General features: G+C 47.2%; 1 protein-coding gene across 4 annotated transcripts; it reads right to left on the reverse strand.

Annotated features, from left to right (window-relative positions):
- Positions 1–683: 683 nt before the first annotated feature.
- On the reverse strand, positions 684–21,282 carry ugp2b (UDP-glucose pyrophosphorylase 2b). Of its 4 annotated transcripts, none has more exons than XM_049006805.1 (10): positions 20,981–21,282; positions 16,655–16,782; positions 14,906–15,013; positions 9,966–10,151; positions 8,900–9,033; positions 7,167–7,464; positions 5,994–6,191; positions 2,361–2,603; positions 1,636–1,740; positions 684–1,096 (listed from the first exon to the last, which is right to left on the reverse strand). In XM_049006805.1, the coding sequence occupies exons 2-10, from the start codon at positions 16,754–16,756 to the stop codon at positions 989–991; spliced, it is 1,482 nt and encodes a 493-aa protein (XP_048862762.1). In that variant the 5' UTR covers positions 16,757–16,782; positions 20,981–21,282; the 3' UTR covers positions 684–988. The 4 variants fall into 4 exon arrangements, with proteins under 4 accessions (XP_048862762.1, XP_048862761.1, XP_048862763.1 ...); XM_049006804.1 differs by having other exon boundaries at positions 20,985–21,279; XM_049006806.1 differs by lacking the exon at positions 20,981–21,282 and adding an exon at positions 20,546–20,725.
- Positions 21,283–21,400: the final 118 nt, after the last annotated feature.

Below are 21,400 nucleotides of genomic sequence, written 5' to 3' on the forward strand. Positions count from 1 at the left end.
TTTTTGTCCAAAGCGACTTACAGCAGAGGGGAGGGTTAGGATTTATTTGAGCTCACTGGGATTCAGTTTGCAGAAGGTTTGGGTGACATCACGTCAGAAATTTGCACACGTCCTTCTGCTCTTCCAAGGACAGATTGTATAAATATGGGTAGCGGTGGATCGCTTCACGTGACTCAGTCGAAGGCCTCCGTAGTCTTCGCTGCCGAAGTGTGACCGAAGCGCACAGCTTCGTGCGGAATCTCGCGGCAGACGTTCGGACATGCAGTCGTCAATGATGCTGAAAATCGCGCCGCTCAACCCTTGCGGTTACACGGATGCACAAGGCATAAAGACGCCTTAACGAAGATCCTCGGAGCAGATGTCATGGGGGGGGGGTGGTGGCCGAAAGCTGGTCTGGGGCCCAGCTGTTACCAGACGCGGAGAACCATGGTGATGGTGGGACCGCTGCCGCTGAACAGGCTCGTCACTGGGACACGTACACGTGTGGCTGACATCCGAGGGAGCCCTGAAGGATGTTGAGTTTTTGGATTTTAAGAAAGTGATGTGGGAAGATCAGAGATATCATGTAGAGAGAACTGTCACCGGTTTGGTCACGGAATCAAAGCAGCGATCCAGTGTGATTTACTTTCTTCCTTTTGTTGACCTTAAACGCATTTGAAAATATGCACAGCGGAAAGACTGAATCCGTATTGCACTTTATTCTGGTTTATCGAAGGCAGAAATGTGACGCACTGCCTTTAGTGGGTGGGGGACCTTTAAGGACCTTTACAAGGGTGTGAAAATGTCACATCCACCCTAAGGGATCCAGCGGGACACGTGGTTCACAAAGAAGCGATCGAACACAAGGACGACATTGACACAAGATCACGATGGGAGCTCGCAGCACCCTCTTCCCTTCACAGTCGGGCGCGGCCAATCACGGGGGCTGTCAGTGTGTCATGTGACCGGGCCATCCGGTTGGTGGCAGTAAGGCTTTACAGTTGAGGCCTCAGTGATCCAGGATGCGCAGGTTGCCAGATACAATCTTATTCTCCAGCATGGCGCCTGCCGGAATGTCGATCCGGTCGCCGTGGTTGGCGATGATGATGACGGTTCCCTGGAATGAAAGTCCACCAAAACTCAGAATGTATGAGCTGTGCCCCATTTCACTCATGAACGGGAATTTGAATTGGAATGACAGGAAGAAGAATTGAATCCATTGCAATTCAATTAAAAGAATTCAAGGCGAATCGCACAATACAGGAATGCAGGGAAACATAATCGTACAAGCGGTAGATGCAACATACTGTGCAAAAGTCTTTAGTACCCAAAGGAAATCATGTTTAAATGATCTTTATGTATATGTGAGTGAGGTATAATTTATATTTGCATGTTCAATTCTAACAGAACACTTCTGGGTTATATCGGCCCTCCAAGTCATTTTCCAAGGGCACATATTTCATTTGTTTTTGCATAGTTAAATCTTTATGTTGCATTAGCATATTTGAGGAGCCGGTCGTAGCTTTTTTTTAAGGGTTTGGTGGGGGGGGGTCGTCTTTTGGATGGTAATGTGTATTGTTATAGCTGCAATTCAAATTCAGTTCAAATTCACGAAGGGATGCGGTCGGGGGTAAGGACGCTGCGGCAGCCCCCTACCTTGAGCGAGACCTGCTTCCCGAAGGTGACGTCCCCGGAAACGGTGAGGTGGTCCAGCTCCAGCATGTCGGGGATGCTCTCGAACCTCGTCAGGTACTCCTGCACCTGTAGGAAAACACCGAAGCCGCAGCGTCAGGGCGGAGGGATCCAGCGATAAACGACTCGAGGCGGGGAACCGGAGTAGAAGCACCTTGGAAATCTGGTTAAGTAGCTGTTCTAAACAGCGTTTTTGAGGAACATGGTGAAATCCTTACGGCGCATTCGCAGGAGAGGGGACTGGTGAATGAGGGACTCAATTATGCAACACGATTTAAAAAAAACCTTTACGTTAGGCCCACAATGAACATCAAAGGTGATGGCGGAGCCGGTCGATACCGGCTGGATCCAGCTCAGAAGGCTGTGGGGAGAGCTCCTGCGATTGGATTCTGATATCAGCTGACTTGTTCGTACAGCGGCCCGAATGCTGCTCAGTGTGCATCAATATTAATGTGGACTGACTGTTATTAATGTGCTGGGGGAGAGCGGATGGCCCCAGCGGGTTCTGGGGGGGGGGGGGCAGGTTCCTGGTGTAGGTCGGCACTCGCTCTCTGCCAATGCAGCTCCCGCCATTTCCGCTTCTGTGCTAATCTAGATCCCCTCACGCTGTTGGAAAGGCTATGAGATACACTAGGGTTGACTGCTAATGCAGGACGGAGATGTTGAGGTTGTAGAGTGGTTCCCAGTACCTTGGTGAAGGAGCTGCCCAGCTTGACATGGGGAGTGGTGGGGAACTCCCTCTTCTGGCTCATGGTGAGGGAACCGGCTTCCAGACTGTACAGGTTGGACATGACCAGCAGCAGGTCGGACGTGGTCTTCACGGGCAGGAAGCGACTGCGGGGCACGTTGATGCCCAACGCCTTGTCGAAGCACTTGATCGCGGCGCCCACAGCTGTCTCCAGCTGAACCACATTGAGGCCTCCATCCAGGGTCTGGCAAAGGGGAGAAGATGTGCGCAGAGGTGGGATAAATGCCAAGCAGGTATCGCAGGAAAAATCAGCATCAGGAAGATGGTGGAATTCCATCCATTTTTACTTAGGGACACTTTCACCCAAAGCAATACATTTTTTTTGTTGAGAAAGCAGGATTCGATAATTCCTGGAGCATCTGGGGGGCTTAAGGACCTTGGTCAGGCATCCCAGTAGGTAAATCACTCTGCCAACTCTGAGATCAGAACCAGCGACCTTCCCAACATCCCCGCCCTCTGAACGGCACAACACCGCACTCCATCCCTGCCATTTCTCAGGAGTTACCTTTGGGTTAGTAAATGATTTATTTGCGGACGGGCAAGCGAGGCGACTTGTGAAAATGACCTTAGTTGAATATTCAGTAGTTGTGGAAGAGCTAAAATTAGGAGAGCGAACAGCGCTTGAAGGCAGGAGATCCTAATTTGCGCTGTGGGTGAAGGGGAGAGCAGACTCTCGGCACAGAGGCTGCAACAGCGCTGCGATTTAATTTCCTACTGTGTGCGGCAGAGAGAGAGTCCAGGGCTTCGGCACTGAACAGTGGAAAAAACACGCTTTCCAAGTACACTGTGTCTGGTAGTGGGCCGGTTCCTGTCCAATGAGCCAATGAACTGGGTCGATGGGGGGGGGGTTTGGAGGAGATGTTGCCAACGTAACTATAAGACAAACAAAATTCATGCAGAGGAGCATGAATTCAGTGCGACTCCAGCCGATTAGCGAGAGGATGAATGACTGCACTGTGAGTCACATGACCCGGGCTGGGCGGCCAGTGCCCTGGTGCGTCTGTACAGCCCCCACCCTCTACCAAACCACCTGTGGGCTTCTGTTTATTCAGCAGCCCATCACGATAACTTTAATTCTGATGACACAGCTTTTACCTCTATTGTTGTTCTAGGCTGAAAGCGTTGGAACGGCAACGCAAATGTGTCTTAAACGGCGGCGTGGCGATCGCTGGGGCCACTGACCCGGATCCTTGTCTCCAGGCTCTTTCTCGCTCGGACATGGTGGATGGTGAGGACAGACTCTGTCCTCCAAGCAATCCCAACAGGGGCTGTATAAGGGGTGGGGCCACAGTGGCGCTGAAAGCTGATTGGCTGCCAGAGTGCCCATTCACCTGTCACTCACACATTTCAAACATATCATTAGCCCTTCTGCTAACTGGTGTGAGACATGGAACGCCAATGCCGTGGGTGAGTTTGGTGGATGCCACATTTAAATGAGCTGTATCATGTGCCCCCGCCACCCCCCCCCCGGGTCCTCTTTGTGCTCTCTGGCTGTCGTGTGCTTTAGCGGTCTGTCACTAGTCCGTTGTAAGAATAGAGTCTATGTTAGGCCTATTTGACTAGCGGCCCGTGGACCGGATATGTGGCCTTTTGATATTTTTATGGCCCGCAAGACTCATAAAAACTCATGAAAGAATAAAGTTACGTTAAAACCAAGCACACCATTGTTTTTCTTGTGAAATTACCAATAAGTTTGATGTGTCACATGACCCTCTTCCTATTGAAAAAACAAAAGTTGGATCCAAAATGGCCACCATGGTCACCACCCATCTTGAAAAGTTTTCCCCCTCACATATACTAATGTGCCACAAACAGGAAGTTAATATCACCAACCATTCCCATTTTATTAAGATGTATCCATATAAATGGCCCACCCTGTATAATTATGGTATACCGGCAGCTCTGATCACCGGCTGAGAGGTGAAGGGCTCAGAGTCAGCTAAACTAACAACATGTGGCTCTCAAAACCCAAAAAACAAAAAATTGATTTGGAAATCTGCCAGTTCCAGAGCGAATGGACGGACAAATATTTATTTGTTTTGCCTGCAGCGACGAGTAAACTGGTCCGTTTACTGCGCAACGAATGCATATCTGTCATGAAAGAATATAACATGTCGTCTCTGTGACAACAGTTATGTTTTATGTTAATTATTTGGTTCGTCTCTTTTACTGTTCAGCTCTAATACATTTGCCTGTGGGTATGGACCTGCTATGTTTGCAATTGTTTGTCATGTTATGTTGTAAACAGTCCATTTGTTTTTGGTCTGATGGCTTTGTTTTGTTCATCTTGAATGTAGCAAAATATAAATACGGACCTTGGTTAAAAAGCTCCTTATGTGAAAGTGTTAAAGTTAAAGAAAATGCACTTGTGTCATTCGTTCATACTAATATATCATCGAGAGTAATTTTTTAGCCATTAGCTGACAAATATTCTGTGAGACCCACGGACCCCCGCTGATTTTCATAAATCGGCCCACTTGCTATTCAAGTTGGTCTACGTAACGTAATCGTAGAGTGGTGTTCTGCACAACCCCCCCCCCCGGCCCCAAGGGCTAAAGCAAGATTTTTTAAAATAATTATTCATTTTATGGTACAAAGAACAAAAAAACCGTAAGGAACATCACTTGCATCCCTGTCAATTACCGGTGCTCTTTACACAAATTCGGTTTAACAACAGAGTAATTTAGTTCGAGTGACTTATTCAATAAACATCTCAGTGCTGGATAATAAATTAACAGCTAAGCTGGAACAGACCCAGTTTGGACTGGGAATGAAAAACAACTGATACAGATGGATGTCTGCCCCCCCCACCCCCACCCCCACCCAAAGTGGACTGTCTCTGGCAGATGAGTCTAGTAACCTCCTTGTTCCTGGTAATTCTCCCCAGCTGCTCCCTATTCTCGCTCTCTAAGTGTACTGGTGTATAATGGGTTTGTTTTTATGGTAAAGTGGGAGCCATGTCTCATTCTGTGTCAACCAGCTCATCACAACACCCCACTATCCCTCCATCACCGCTTAATCCCAACTGGGGGCGCTGGGGGACCGAAGCCTATCCTGGGAACAACAGGCACAGGCAGGAACCAACCCTGGGCAGGCGGTAACGCACACACACACACACACACACACACACACACACACACACACACACACACACACACACACACACACACACACACACACACACACACACACACACACACACACACACACACACACACACACACACACACACACACACACAATTACGGGGCCAACTTAGTCAGCAAGTAACTTAGCTCGCACACTTTTGGACTGTGGGAGGAAATCAAAGCCCGCGTCAAATACCCACGCGAACATGGGGCGAGCATGCAAACTCCACACAGAAATGCGTCTTAAACCCAAAATCTTCATGCTGTGAGGCAGCAGCGCTAACCACCATGCCATCACAGCGTTCAAATGCATGTTTTAAACCTGCCAAATAAGCAGGTCTACTGTTACTGTAGTCAACCACAAAAGGATCCCGGTACTCCCTTCCCCTGCCTGTCCCTCCCACCTGTCCATGAGTAGGGCGCCCTCCCCCTACGCCGCCTCTCACCTTGGGGTTAACGATAATCTCCATGTCCATGTCATTCCTCTCCTGCAGCCGCTTGACGGCGGCCAGCGAGATCCACAGGTTGTTGGTGTTGAAGATCTTGAACTTGCTGACGGACTTGAACTCGTCCACGTGGGCCTTGGGCACCTGGGCGATCTCCAGGAGCCGCAGTTTGCCGTCGTACTGGATCAGCGTGCCGCCCTGCGAGCGGGAGAGCAAACGGCTGAGTCCCCATCATCCATCCGGGCCTAATCGGGTCATCCCTGCTGTGCGCCGTTACATCCTGAACAGTGCCACGGATTCTGTGCGGATTCCTTCGGGAGACTTGGGCAGGGACGCTCTGTGGGATCGGACTGATTGAGGAGCTGCTTGAACAGTGACCCAGACAGCCTTTGGGGACACACTGTGTCGTCAGAGCGCAATGCGAAAACCATCTTCCACATGCAGACTGCTCTTCTCAGTGCCTCCCATTTCCACCGCTCTTCCTCGTTCTGCTGGTTACTCATTTGTTTACCCGCTGACTACTTTTCAAACATCCTGGTGGATTAAGCCTCTGGTGCCTGTTCCCGTTCCTCTGGGAGGGAGGTGTCTCACATTCAGCCGTCTCTAACCAACGTGATAATCGAAGCAGTGCTTGACTGTCACTCCACCCCCACGCTCTCCACTCCGCGTAAACCCCGCCCCCTTATTTTACCCTACACCCCATGTCAAACCGGTGCCAGGTCAGACTCCTCCACTAACTTCCCGCCCTTAATGACACCCCCACACCGCCCCCTCCCAGGCAGACAGAAGCTCCTTCACTAGACTTCATGTCATGTCTTCTACGGTGCCATAAAACATAACCACAAGTCTCATGCGATATCAGTCACCTTGGCTTCAGCTAAAGACCACTTGACTGTGGTAAATAATTAAGAACTGTGGCTATTATTTTTATTTATTTAATTTTTATTTCATCTATGCATATCAGGCTCTCTAATATTATTTTGCCTATAACAACAACCCCCGCCCACCCAACTAGCCCTTTCGGTCTGGTAGTTTTATTTAATTTTCTAGTTAATGCTATAGTTGGTTGGCTGAGGGACTGGCAGCAATTTTCCTATATTCCTGCTAACCGGAATCTTAATCATTTTCCTACATGTTTCACCCGATCTGGGCAGCAGGGGGCACTGTTCTCACCTTGACGTCGGCCCGGGTCTTGTCGGTGACCTCCATGACGAACTCGCAGCGCTTGCCGTTCGGCTGGCTCATCAGGTGGTGCAGGATGTGCAGATCCACAGTGGCGCCCAGGTTGTCGATGTTGGACACGAAGATGTACTCCTTCCCTTCGGTGAGGAGGCGCTCCAGCAGGCCCGAGTTGTAGAAGCTGGCGTAGGTGTCGCCGTGGCCCGGCGGGTACCACGCCTCTGCGTTCTCGCCCGTCATGCCCAAGTCTGTCGCCATTGGCAACAGGGACTCCTTATTGATCCGCGGGTACCTGAGGCGCGGGGGGGGGGGGGGGGGGGGGGGGGTTAACGTTTGAGTTATTTCCGACGGGAAGACCTTGGTCAGAAGGAAAGCGAGGGAAAAAAAAAAACAAACAACCTGTCAGGCGCAGAAAAACATTGATTGGGAGCAGGGGGATGGGAGGCTGTACGTCAACATAACTGTACGTGTTTAAAGTGGAAGGGGGGGGGGGTCAGGGTGGTGGACGTCATGGCTGCGGGGGTCATGGATCAAACTGACACATTAAAGCCATTCTTTGGTAGATGCAGAAACAGAAAAGGGGGGAGGTACGAGAGTGAGGGGGACATTTAAAACAAACGGTCTGTTCAACAACAAACTATTATCCGTCCATCCATCCATCTTCTATACCCACTTGTCCTATACTGGGTCAGTATCATTTATTCACTTGGGGATCGGAAAGCAGGCTCACATAGTACAATTGGTCGCTAAGGACCTTTTTCATGGGCCCAGTGATAAAAAAAAAAAAAATAGTCCAGGTGGTGATGCGGGGATTTGGACCACAACCTTCCAGTCATGGGATCAGCCCCCCCCCCCCCACTCCGAACGCAGAGCCACACACAGCCCCACTGAACAAATGAAGCTCAGCAAATGACATGTCACCTTTATTCCACTACACGGTCACTTCTAAAAACTACAAAATGTCCTGCTGGGGGGCAGGGCGGGGGGGGGGGGGGGGGGGGGGGGGACGCCTCTCCAGGGGATTCAAAGTGACATCACCGCCAGGGTCTGTCGGCGTAGCCAGACGCAGGCTCCACAGAGGGTAGGTGAGATATTTTTATCCACAAGGAGGCAGGGTTTGAGGTAAATTGAGCCCCCAACTCCAGATGAAATATTAATTCCTTCCCATTATTGCGGTGGGTCCTCATTAATCTTTAATTGGCTGTTACGTCTCCATTGGCCGTCTGACACAAGCCAGAGTGCTATACAGCTCAGGCTGGCAAGAGCAGCTACAAAGGCTTGGTTTCCCCCCCCCCCCCCCCCGTGGGCTGTGCCCAGTCTGTGCACTGGGATATGTTAAGAGGATTCAGCCTCAACACCACTCACCTGTTTAGTCTTTGTGGTTCTGGCCAAACCAAGATGTTAGAAATACAGCAGAACTGCTTTAAAATCTGATTAATCATGAAAGGCTTCAGGATATTATACAGGGTGTCTGTCGTTAGTTAATCTGGATCTGTACTATGTTAGTTACAGTGAGAGGGGTGAAACAGGTGGGCTGTACCACTGATAAAAGTCAGAGGGGAGGCAAGGTTGCGGCGGTAATGCGTGGATTTATTAGGAGAGATTAGAATCAGGTATTACGCTGCTGGTATTTACCAAAAGCATGAGTCACGAATATGGTATTTACAACAATGAATGAGGAATGAACCGTTTAGAGAAAATGTTAGGGAACGACGGGTGGTCTGTACCTGCTCTGGTTGAAGGTGTGGATCTTCACCCTGTGGTGCGTGTACTTCTGCAGGATCTTCTTTGTGTCTTCATCCGTGTTGAAGGAGTTCATGAGAACCAGCGGCACGTCTGTGTTGTAAGTCTTGTTCAGGTGCTGTGAAGGGAGTTGGCGTTGCAAGCGAGCACGATTAAGTTACCAATACAAGGTTTTGGTTATTATCCCAACTTTGGTTATTACTGCCAACTTAAGCATGACAACGAATGACAATATTTGAAGGTTTGAGCCCTGATCCCTCTCAGTTCGGCGGACCGTCTTTGGTGGACTTTTTTGAAGTTGCGTTACATGACGGGTCGAGCAATGTTTCTTCAATTCGGAGGAAAAAATGTCACAAAAGGTTGTGCTACATGTTTCGATAGATAAAGGTAAAATAAGAGTCTTCAATAAAACAAGTCCAAACATCTACTTCTCAGTTGAGATTTGTCCAGTGGAACAAGCCTCGCATCCTTGAAGCCTCACAATTTCATGCGTCATCCGTGAAATAAGACCTTATTACTAGCTGACGGAGGCAAGTAGGCAAGCTGGCTGAACGTTAGATCATTCTAAACCTTCAATCTGCATGTTGCCTTGTACTGAGGTTTTCTTTCGTAATTTTGGGGTGTTTCACCACCTTACAATCAGTGTCGAAGGGGTTAAAAACAAAAAAATCCACCCAAGTTTTTTTACTTGGCAAGATCGTGGTTCTGGGGCCGCATGGGTGGACAGCTGAGACAAATAGGAAAGCGTGGGTGTAACAATAAATTACACAGTGGCGGAACTAGAGCGACTCTGTTAGAAATGTGGGTTTTTCAATAGACTGGTTTATCCAGGCTGGAAGGCTATTCATTCATTATAAATGGTAACGGCACATAATTCAATGCCGTTATATACTTATACATTTTCTGCAGCATTTTCTGCTTTATTAGCGCTGCCATGTCCTTCATTGGCCGTATCCCGTCTATACCTGCCGTGATTCTTCGAGAACTTTGGGACAATTTTGACATTAGCGCACTGTGCTTGGTGGCCTGTAGGGGGCACCAATACCATACCTCAATCTGCTGCACCGTCAGGTCCAGGAAGGTGTTCTCATTGCGGACGCTGATGAGACTCTTTGGCCCTTTGCAGCCCATGCTGGTTCCCAGGCCCCCGTTGAGCTTCACCACTGCCAGCTTGTCCAACATGGCCGCCACGTTGCCCGACAGGCCTTTGGCTTTGATCTTGTCGTAGGGCTGGATCTGCAGTCGGTGGGGTCAAGATGTTAGGGAGGTTTTTGGAACGTTCAGGGGGGCTTGTCCTCCCCGAGTGGCGTTACCACAGTCTGGGAGGGTGGGAGATCTGATGGAGTAGCAGGAAATGGCGTCTCATCCAGATTCTTCCTCTTAGACGACGTGGTATGGATGCTAACCAAATATCTCGGTGGTGCCGCCTCAGTGGCTCAGAAGAGGAACAGCAGCAAACCGGCAGCAGTCTCAAGTATCGCAGACCTACATCCTGCTGGCAAACCGGGTAAACCCGGTATCTTTTTACACTGGTCACAATAGCTTCGAGAGCTATGGGGCGAATGTAAGGCTAAGATTAAATACTGAGCTTTACTACTGGATGCCATGTCCATTGATAATGTGTAATCAGATCCACCTGATGGGATTACAGAGCTGACACAAAAGGAAGAAAACATAACACCCCACCCCTCCCCACGCTACCATGTCTAAGGGCCTGACAAACTGTCCCCCATGCTCTAAACCTCATCTTGTGGGGGTGTTGTGGTGGGCGGGGCATCTGAACTGACCTCTGGAGGCTCGTTAAGAAGAAATACAACTAGCTGTCTGATTTATTTGCTGCAGAGTGCATCCATTTTAAGGTACCTGTAAAGGCGGCTGTGTGTGTGCGTGCGTGTGTGTGTGCGTGCGTGCACTCCAGCACGGCATTCCTGACGCTCGTGTTCGCTGGCGGTCTATCCTGACAGCAATAGGTGTAGCAGGTAATAAAACTGTCCTTTAAATGAGCAGTAAAATACATAAGACTTAAAAATGAATTATAACAGATTGGCCATATTCCCTCTAGACATGGGGAGAGTGAATGTGATCACAGTATGGGTGTAGGGTTATTGGGAGTGTTCCTCCAGGGGTAGTTTAGCACAGGGTGTGGGGGGGGGGGGCGTCTGCTCTGAGCCGAGCCAAATACAGCTCATATATGTTCAATAAAACATCAAAACACTAGGCTCTCATTTTGTAATGCTCAGGTAATTTGTTGGTAAACGTGACACATGCTAGATTCTGAAGAATCGTCCTGAACGACGCAACAGGGCAAGTCCATACCATGTGAGGATGGTTGGAGGAGGGGGGGGGGACGACTGAAGCCTGGTTGTGTAATGACAATTATGGGGGGGGGACAGTAGGGGGAGGACAGCAGCTGTCCAAACAGAGAGACGCAGAGTCCCCTGGGGTGATGTGTGTGAGCATGAGATGGGGGTCCAGCTACACCCCCCACACGCGGAGGATGGCCGAGTCCCCCGCTCAAGCTATGACCTTCCCTGTCACCAAAGGGGCAGGAGAGAGCAGTTCAAACCCCCCCCCCCCCCAAAAATAAAAAAAAACACCATCCCCAATGCTCAGCATTTAACGGAAACCTTCACCCAGGCGAGGGAAGCTGGGGGAGGGTATGTAAACAGCAACGTCAGGCTGGGGGGGGGTGACGGCGTGCATTTCGCCGGGAATCTTCCGCCAGTGTGGTGGGGGGGGATTCCCCATCAGCTTTTGCACACACTCCGTCTCCTGCAGAGAGCGCGTCGGAGGACCTGCAGAGCGAGGGGCTCTGCGGATGTCGACCTGAGGCCGGACTCTGAAACTGCCTAAATTCAGAGAGAACCTCTGACCGAAAAAAAAAAATTAATAAATGAACACCAAGCGAGACTTACTCCACAAAGGCACCCAAACCGGTTTTACTATTTCCCATTGGGAAATTCCATCCAGGACGCGTCACATGACCCGTGCACCATACCGGGTAGAGCAATGACAGAGCAATGAAAGGCAAGATCAAAGTGCCTCATCACCTTCAACTTTTTACCCAAACATTCACATAAGAAATGAGCTGCAAATCCATATGAAGACCCAGCTGCCCATCCCTAGACCTGTCTTAGCCGCATTCCTGTCACACACTAACCCCTCCCAACCCCTCCAAGGGTGCCAGTTTTAGGTAAGAGATGCACGTCACGCTTTTCAAGTATATTCTCAGGTTTTAGTCATGTGACAAGCTTTACTCCACCGGATCTACTGGTTACTGTAATGCCAGTACTGCTCCCTACCCACATTTATCTATTGTCAGGAGCCAGTGTGAGATTCCAGTGGGGGGGGGGGGGTACCAGTAAATGCAACCGGCCACTTTCGTTCTGCGACCAATAAAACAGGTATCACTGGTTTATAAGGCTTGTGTTTCCTTTTTAATCCTTGGTGTCAGATTTTGTGACGCCGATCACAGGAACTTCGAAATCTTCACGTATTATAAATTACTGTAAATTCTAATTGTAAACCGTTTATAAACATGGATATTTTATATAACACAGGTCAACAAAGATTTTTTATTTACCCCCACAGAACGACGTCTTATGTACTTTTTAATGCCGATTTAAAAAATGTGCTCAGGATTTTGCTCTCAGCCGTACTTTTTCGATGATGTATGGTTATATCGATAGAAATAAGGATTTAATATATTACTTGTGTACAAGGGTCACAAAGTACTGTTAAGTCTGTTGTGGCAAAGTTTACAGGCTGTAACACGTTTGGACATGTGGGGAGGATCCTTCTCTCTCTCTCTCTCTCTATCTCTCTCTCTCCCTCCCTCTCCCTCTCCCTCTCCCCCCAAGTACAGTCCTAGGGTGCTGTCTGTCCTCTAAAGAGGGGCGTTCCTGAGGCCAAGACCAGCACGAAATCATACACTTCTACTTTTAAGGTGAGTCACTTCCAGCTTACACATATACTGTCAATATACGATTAGATATTTGAATCCGGCACAGACGGTACCGTAAGAATCATCTGTTTTGATTTAAACAAAAAGAAAATAAATTGTTGACCGGTATAATCTGTAAGATTTTTTTTCCAGCAAATGCCCTTCTGGTCCCTAGCGTGCGTCTTCCCCTCCCACTTGACATTTCCACAGCACAAAGCATTTATGGTAGACGGCAAACACACACCTGGAGCTAAGGATGCCCACGCAGTTTTATACCTGCTTTACCATAACAGCAGAGTGCAGTAATCACACCCTGTACGGTCTGAAGACAAAGAGGATGTGGCCAAGGTGCACATTCAGCCGGTCTTTTACAGATACCTCAAATAAAATATCACACGAGATTATTTGGCAATAAAAAAAAAAAAATGGAGCTGGTTCCAAGCTGGGATTTCCGCTTCAGCAGGAATGCTGATATCGGCTCATTCTTGGGGGGGGTGACAGAAAAGAAAATGCTGATTTATGTTCGCACTTTTCAGAGCAGACTGGGACCTTCGCGCTCAGAGGGTCGGGGTCACGAGCCCAAGCCAAACACCAACAGGAAGGGGTCCCTGAGAAAAAAGAGCCCTTTTCCGAGGGCCCCAGGATGGGATAATGAAAATAAAAAACTCCAGTCCGCTAGAGGACAGCAGGGAAAAAAATGAAAGCAGCCCTGCATTGATTTTCTTTAAATGGACATCGATAACAATTTCACTCAGTCAGTAGGTTTTTCTCTGGAGGTTTAAACCTGCTGCAATAATGGAATGGATGGGGGGGGGCAGCATATTGGGAGATGTAGGGAGAAGCCATGACAGCAGGTGGACTGAAGACGTGAGGAAGATGGATGTCTGACGCACTAGACAAAGGAGATAAATATAGCCCAGCCCCCCCCCCCCCACCCCTAAAACCCGCCCCTCCCTCAGACTTCTGTAAGACGTAAGGCGAGGACCAATGTCGTTCATGCAACGAAACTGACTAATGCATGAGAGCAGAGGCACAGAAACAGCTTCCTGGTTGGCAATCTGGAACAACACGAGTCACCAAGATGGGGGGGGTTAGGGAATGACAGAGCAATGAAAGGCAAAATCAAAGGTGCTCCTAGAAGTTTGTGCCTCTTCACCTCTGCCCGTCCCTTTGCTCTTGCAAGTTCCTCGCAGGTGAACTCCGAAATCCAAAACATCTCTTGCTCTTCTGCATGCCAAGTGTCTCTTACAACTGTGGTACACCCATTCAGATGCACATACCTCCACGGTCATCTCTCACAATCAGCCTAAAGCAGACACATTCCATACTGCTGGAGGGAAATGAATCTCAGATGTCCAGCGTAAACACACAAGTCTTGCCTATCTGCCGGGCTGGCTATACTACTTCCCACAGTGCCTTGGGGGAGAACTACATTCCTGAATCAGAAACCAAGTACAACCTGTTTCCAATGTATTTTTCATGTACCGTGAATACAGAGTGGACTAAGTATTCCGATAAGTCAACGCTACGAAATGGAGGCTACAGAATTTGAAGGACTGCCGCTGCTGAGATCTTCATCCATCTGTTCCACCCTTGTCTTCATTGCCCTAATAGTATTTTCCAGGTGAAGGTGCAACGCACTTCCATCCCTTGGGCGCTCCCTACCCCTCCCCAAGTGCAACACTTCCTGGCACCTGGGGACCTCGTCTCAGGTGTGGGTCCTAAATACCCAACATGTCAAGCCTAAGTGACTGGTTGTCACACTTTTACACAGAAGAATCCTTCAGTTTAATGGTTTGCCTTTGTTAGAACAGGAACGTCTTCCTGTTTTTCAGGTCCAGCTTATCGCCCCCACCTCGCCACCTATTGTACCCCACGCCAAGGAATGGACCATGGCCACGTTCGGAATTTACCCAAAGCTTTCTGACAGCAGCGGATAACTCATGTGGCAGAAAGGGAATGTTTACTGCCCAAGTTGATGGAGGTGAGATGAGTTGGGGGGAGGGGGGAGGGGGGGTGCAGAAGAATGTAATTGATTGAAACTGACCGAGTCCTCAGGAGGCCTATTAATCTTGGACCACTCCACTGATGGACCCTTCTCCTGCAGGAATCTGTGGAACAGCTTCTTGAAGCCTTCAAAGTTCTTCCTGGAAACCTGCAACAGGGAGCAGCAAAGGCGACGTCAGGCAGTCAGGTGAGCCGAGATCAGTCCATTCGCTGTCTGTACGCTCCAGACCCTTTAATAACGTGTCTGTTCTACCGTATTTTAAGCACAAAAGCAGAGCCTTGACAGGAAGACAGGTAGCGTAATAGCAGAGTAGCGTGAAGCATGACATTCTGACATATGCTCAAACGCGAGGCATCGCTGAGAAGATGGATGTACCACCGTACCGTAATTGTGTAGGCAGGGTGACACTGCAAACGTGTCTGTCTGTAACTGCGCCGTGCACATGAAAGATTGTTACGCAAATAAAAGACGCACACGACTCAGCGAGTAGGACTGTCTGAATCTGTAACTCTAATCTCATCTCCGCAGTGTGGATGGAGCTCGGAGGTTAGCCAGTGTGCCGAAATAAGGGCGAAAACTTCTTCAAAAACCTTCTGAAATGTTTATAGTATATTATTCATTCTTATAATACTTAAATAACAGGGTGGAAAGTGGCAAACTTATCTAAAACTATAACATACCATAAAATAAAAAAAAAAAAACTCATCACCAACACCGATCTTTGGGCTGTTGTTTTCTCACCATAAATGAGGTCACTTCCTGGACCATAACATCATAAATGGACTGGCTGTTACTTAAAAGGACATTACAGCAGACTAACAGGATGGAAAGTGTTACGGAGGACGCGTAAATAACAAGAAAGCAAATCGATTCTATGACATATTAAAGCAACAGTATTAAGACATTTTGAAAATGTTATAATTATTTGCCAGGTTTTTAAAGCAGATATCACTGCCTTGCACTAGGACGGAGCAACACACACATGCCGATAAGAAACGACTTGCATTGAAATTTATTTAGAATAGAATATCTTCATTGTCACTGCACGTGTACCACGAATCTCTGTATGCTTTCCCACCAACAAAAACAATAGTAAATGACGGAATGAGTCATTACAATTTAGCAATTTAACATTTTATATTACAATTATATATTACAAGATATTTCACAGGAACTGGAGCTGCTTGATAGGTAAATACGCCCACTGCGAAATGTTGGATTACACCTTGGCAACTGTGGGTGTGTCATAAAAATAAATAAATGTCTCGTCTGATGAACTATGACAACTATTCCGTTTCCCTGTTTTAACATGGCAACTCTGCAGAGTCTCATATGAGCGGAACCAGGGGGACGAGACGAGAGAAACCGCGCTGACGTGGGACCCGGAGCGCGCGAGTCATTTCCGCGGGCGATGAGGCACGCGCCTGGGAGGCCCGACCAGGAAACTGGAAACATATGCGCGTTCCAGAGGCCGGATCACGGATCCAAAGCGTCAGGGAACAGAGAAAGCCTCTGTGCATTAGCCTGCGAGTCCGCGTGCGCTCTTAAGGAAGGAGACTGCATCATATTAGCTTCTTATTCCCAAAACCAATGATATTTGAGCTGATGCCTTGTTCCTCATCATATGCCAAAATGCAAATTCGCTGTGGACACAAGAGAATCATTCAACCGGTGACTTTGGACCCTATATGTTTAGATAACTAATTATGACTTTTTTGTTTCCTGGTAATGGGACTGTTTTCACTTGAAGGGCCAGGAAGGGGGCCCCCCCGAGTGTTCCACACCCACCTCCACGTCAGCCCCCTCGGACATGGAGAGCAGCTTCTCCAGCTCCTTGTCCATGGAGGTCTCTAGCTGTTTCCGCATTTCTTCCTGGAACTGGGCCATCATACTGCTGGGGACACCTTTACTGAAACCTGCGGACAGACCGGGGGTAAACGAGTATGGTTAGAAAAACTATTCTAGAATTTCTCGCAAGACGCCACCTGAGGCTATGACGAAATATGCATGAACTCTCCTAATTAACTGACAACCTTTCGTACTGAGACGTACTGGACATTGTGTTAAGAAACCTCGTTGTCTTCTAAATGTCAAAGAATCAATGTAGGAAGGGCTCATAGGGAAAATTACAATAGGCACGGAATTTACCTTTGTAAGCACGGGAGCCAGTCCATTCACACACCTCACACATAAAGTCTAAAAATAAAATTTACTCCAAAAGACGAAAAACTAATTTAGTCACTGCAATTGGTGACCTGTTGCAATGGCTTGTTGCGACTGGTGATGGTGATGTGAGCAGAAGTGCATGGAGACTCGACTAGGAACAAGCAAATTTAGATTTTTTTTCATGAGTTCGTGATGGTTAAATCGAAAATTAAATAAAATAAATTATTTATCAGACTCTTATCCAAAATGACGGAGACTTCTGGAGAAATCACCGTCAGACGGTCCCTCAAAAAGCAGGGAGTTGGGAGCCTCGCTCAAGGGCCCAAGGACGAAGTCACGTTGTCTAGGGCCGAGCAGCATATCGATAACATATCGCTCATGATTATGAACATTCATATCGTCAGTACTCACTTTGAATATCGTGAGTATTGTGATGTAGCCCACGCACTCGTTTCCTTGCATAATTAACAGTTATAGTGCACAATTTTCACACTGCTGCTGGTGTCATTTATCATTTTACCTGTCACACACTCCATAACTGATCACCAAATTGTTTTACTAATAAACTCAAAACCACATGTCACATTTTTCCGTTTCCTATATTAGCGCAATTTTACAATATTGCGATGAATATCGATACTGTAAAAAATACCCGAGAATGCTGTGGTATTTTTAGGGCATCGCGCCCGGCCCTAGTGAAACCCATTCCCTGGTATGAACAGCGGCGAGGGATTCGGAGAAAAACCTAACAAAAGCTACAGACCGCATTTTCAAGTATCACGCCCTACCACAAGAAACAGCTTATTTTCATATGATTTTTTAAAATTGCATTTCAGTTTGCAGTCTGTTCAATGTGTTGCCTTTTTCCATGCTTTGAATCCGTTTAATTGTCAGCATATAATTATCAATATTGTTTGATATGGACAAAATTATAACAAAATATTCCGCCACTAAACCCAGACCTGTCTCTACTAATCCTTCCGTTCACAGTTCCAGCCCCCCAAGCCACTGAATCACACACCAAGCCCCAGTAACAGAACTTGCATTCTTCCAGCATTTGCTTATCATTTCCTCGATTATCAGCTGGGTTCCGTTAACACGTCACATAACTACGCTTGCTAACCCCCGTACACTGTCTGGAAAAAAAGCACCAATTTGGACTTTTGAGAATACAATTATTTGTCATTGGGGCTACCAATTATACCCTGGCTGTAGGGTAATTTAAGGAACAGAAATGGGCAAAACTGTATCAGGTCTGTACCGTTTTTTTCTGACAGTGCACGTCGGAGGCATTACTGACTAAGATCCACATCTGGATTTAAGCTTTCTGGCTGATGGTACAGTTCAGAAAAGCATCCCCTAACTCAAAATCCTTTCCATCGTCTTTCATTCCAATGACACTATTTGTTTTTTTTTCATGTATTCTGACGGAGCTTATTTTACCACAAAATATTCATCGTCAGCGTTGGACAGCGTTGGCTTTAGAGCAAGTCACGTTTCTCACTCTTTTCACTCGCTGTCTGCATTTGCCGATTTCTCCAAGTGACCATTAAAACACAGGACCCCATATAACTCACGATTCTCATATGTGTATTAGCAGAGTAAGAATTGCAAGTAACCATAACAATTTCGTAGCCTTTACTCGTTAAAACTGTTCAACTAGTCATTTTCGTATCATTAAAGGTCGATTCCGTGCCAGATTAGATGTGTTGCGCTTCCATAAATCACATTGCTCAAATGCACTCAACGACCAAATCACTCCTGGAACACAGACTTGCTCCGTTCAGCGATCTGTATTTTTCTCGCGATCTGCTCGGTAAACAGCGCAGTACTGGCTAATTCACTAGTAGCTGTATTAGAACCAAACCCCAAAATGCAGAACTGGTGCCCAAACCCAGAAGCAGCACGCGTACCTTTAAAGGGCTTAATGGTTCCAATCGCACTAATGGCCCGGGGTCCGGTGATACAAGCCACCAGAGGAGCAACTAAACCAATCCAGCCATAACGTGGGTGGCCCTGCAACACCTAATGGGAATTAAGTTACCGATCCAAACAGAGCAGAAAAGATCTCTACATCTCTACAGGTACAGGCTATAAATAACAACAGCCCTGGCAGATGCCCTGCTTTTTCAGGGAAAGCCTGCATTCCCGTCGTGACCCAGTATTGCACGAGTTTCTGAATAACTGGATGCATTAATGTATTATAAAGTATATTTAAATTATTCAAAGTATATCTATCCATGCACAGCATAGGTAATGCAACGTTTCGGGGAGCCTGAAGCCTATCCGAAGAAGCACAGATACAGGGGACCCTGAACGGGATGCCAGCGTAAATACCCAAGGTTACGATTCAGAAGATTGACTACAATGTCGACCTGGCATATAGGTGTTATAACGTATATGCTCAGAAATACAGTATATCCAAAATACAGTACGACGGTAAATGAACAGACCGGCAGGTTATAACGGCTGCAAGAAATGAGGCGTTTTCACTTCAGATGAGAAGCGAAAGAATGAGGAGGCTTTACGGGGGCGAAGGAGAGCGGCTTTGACTCAATTATTAAATAATAAGACGAGGATGGATTTAGATTGGCTTTGCTTAAGTAAATATCTACTACAAATACTGTACTAACTGTAGTGTACAAAGAAACACGCGAGGCGATTTTATAACACGCTAAAAGAAAAAGATTAAATGATACACAGAAGTTACATGAAAGTTAAGTAAGCAGCACATTTTAAAGGGTGCATTGTGGCGCATATATATGACACACACACACAGATCTCATTGTGATGTCTTCAGACTTGTTACAAATCACTTAATATATAGCATAATACATGTGATCCCTACACTGATCATCCAGAAAGACACATCGGTCTGAAAAGTTCACTTAAACCCCGTATTTTTTCTCTCTTTTTTTTTTTAAACACTTACCTTCCATAAAAAGAGCCATCTCAAAAATCCCTTTATCTCAAATTCATGAAATTTCAAACGTATCTCCGCGTTTTAATGAAATATTCTCTTATTAAATATAAATCGTAAATAAGATATATAATATAAACCATCCGACGGCCTGCTGGTTTCGGTCACACGCAACTGGCACCATCCGAGCAACTTTTTAAAAGTGCACATGCGAGACGGGAAAGAAAATTCTTCATTTTGACAGCATCAAGTAATAAGCAGCTCTCATCGACGTGGGGGGGCGTTTTACTCTTTAAAAAAAAAAAAAAAGATTACCATCCATTTAGCGTGTCGATATCAGATTGACAAATCTGCATGGACAAACACGACTACTTCGATAATCGGAATATTTTTCTCTCCTCCCACTTGAGCTAGAAAGGGGGGGGGGGGGGTAAAAAGGCGAAACGACCTTGCGAAATACTACGGCTGCGATACTCCGCAAAGCGGCCGGCGGCCCCGCAGAGCTGCGTGTCATGCGGCCGCAAAGCAAACACCTACGACTGATTTATGGCTCCCCAGTTCAGCCCATTTTAAAGCAGCATTCCCAGTCCTACCTGCAATCAGGACTCTAGCATCTTACCCCCATTCTCCTTCCGCATTTTTAGGGCGCCCAGTAATGATAAATACGCAGAAATCCCCGTTTCCCCCTTACTGTGCCTGGTTAATCAATGAAGGCACTTTAACCATCTTAATGGTCCAGGAAGCGCGGGAGGTTACTGGGATTGGCGGAGCCTCGGACGCTCCGAGCGTGTTATTATAACACAGGGCAGCCCCAGACAGCCAGCTAGCCTGCATTTCAGCTTAGCTTTTAGCATCAATAGGGAGAAAAATACCATGAGCATCATCATCATCCTACATCATACCTGTAAGTCAGAGTCAGATCATAATTTCCAGGAATGGAGCATGAAAATCATGCAATTCCCATTTGCCATTCCAGTCTGTAAACTTATTAGACATTGAGAAACTGCCATTTTCGGGAGTGTACTTACCTACCTTTTAAATGCTGTATTCAGCCGGCTGACCTAACTTCCTTATCCGAGTCCAGGATGTCCTGTTCAGATAACTACGTCGAGGCAGCACGCAAAACGAAGGATCATTTTCAAGTTTTGCGAAAATGAGGCCCTTTTCCTTCCTTTTAAAAGAACCTTCACTTAAACATTTAAGGCGTCCTCGATCTTCTGTGGCTTTGCAGGATGCACTCCGGCGATCGAGGGCGAGCCCAAGTTTAATACTAATACACGCGAAGATTTTGTATTCTAATTGGCTGTCACGCAGGAACATTCAGATCTAATGCAGTGAAAGTGGAGTGAATCAGTTCAATATTTGTCCATCTATTGATCACTTACTTATCCTGGTAATGATTGAGGGACATGAACTAGTGGAGAAAACGCAAGAGGCGGGATTCAAAC

The sequence above is a fragment of the Brienomyrus brachyistius genome, chromosome 3 (assembly GCF_023856365.1).
Source record: "Brienomyrus brachyistius isolate T26 chromosome 3, BBRACH_0.4, whole genome shotgun sequence".
NCBI classification, from domain to species: domain Eukaryota; kingdom Metazoa; phylum Chordata; class Actinopteri; order Osteoglossiformes; family Mormyridae; genus Brienomyrus; species Brienomyrus brachyistius.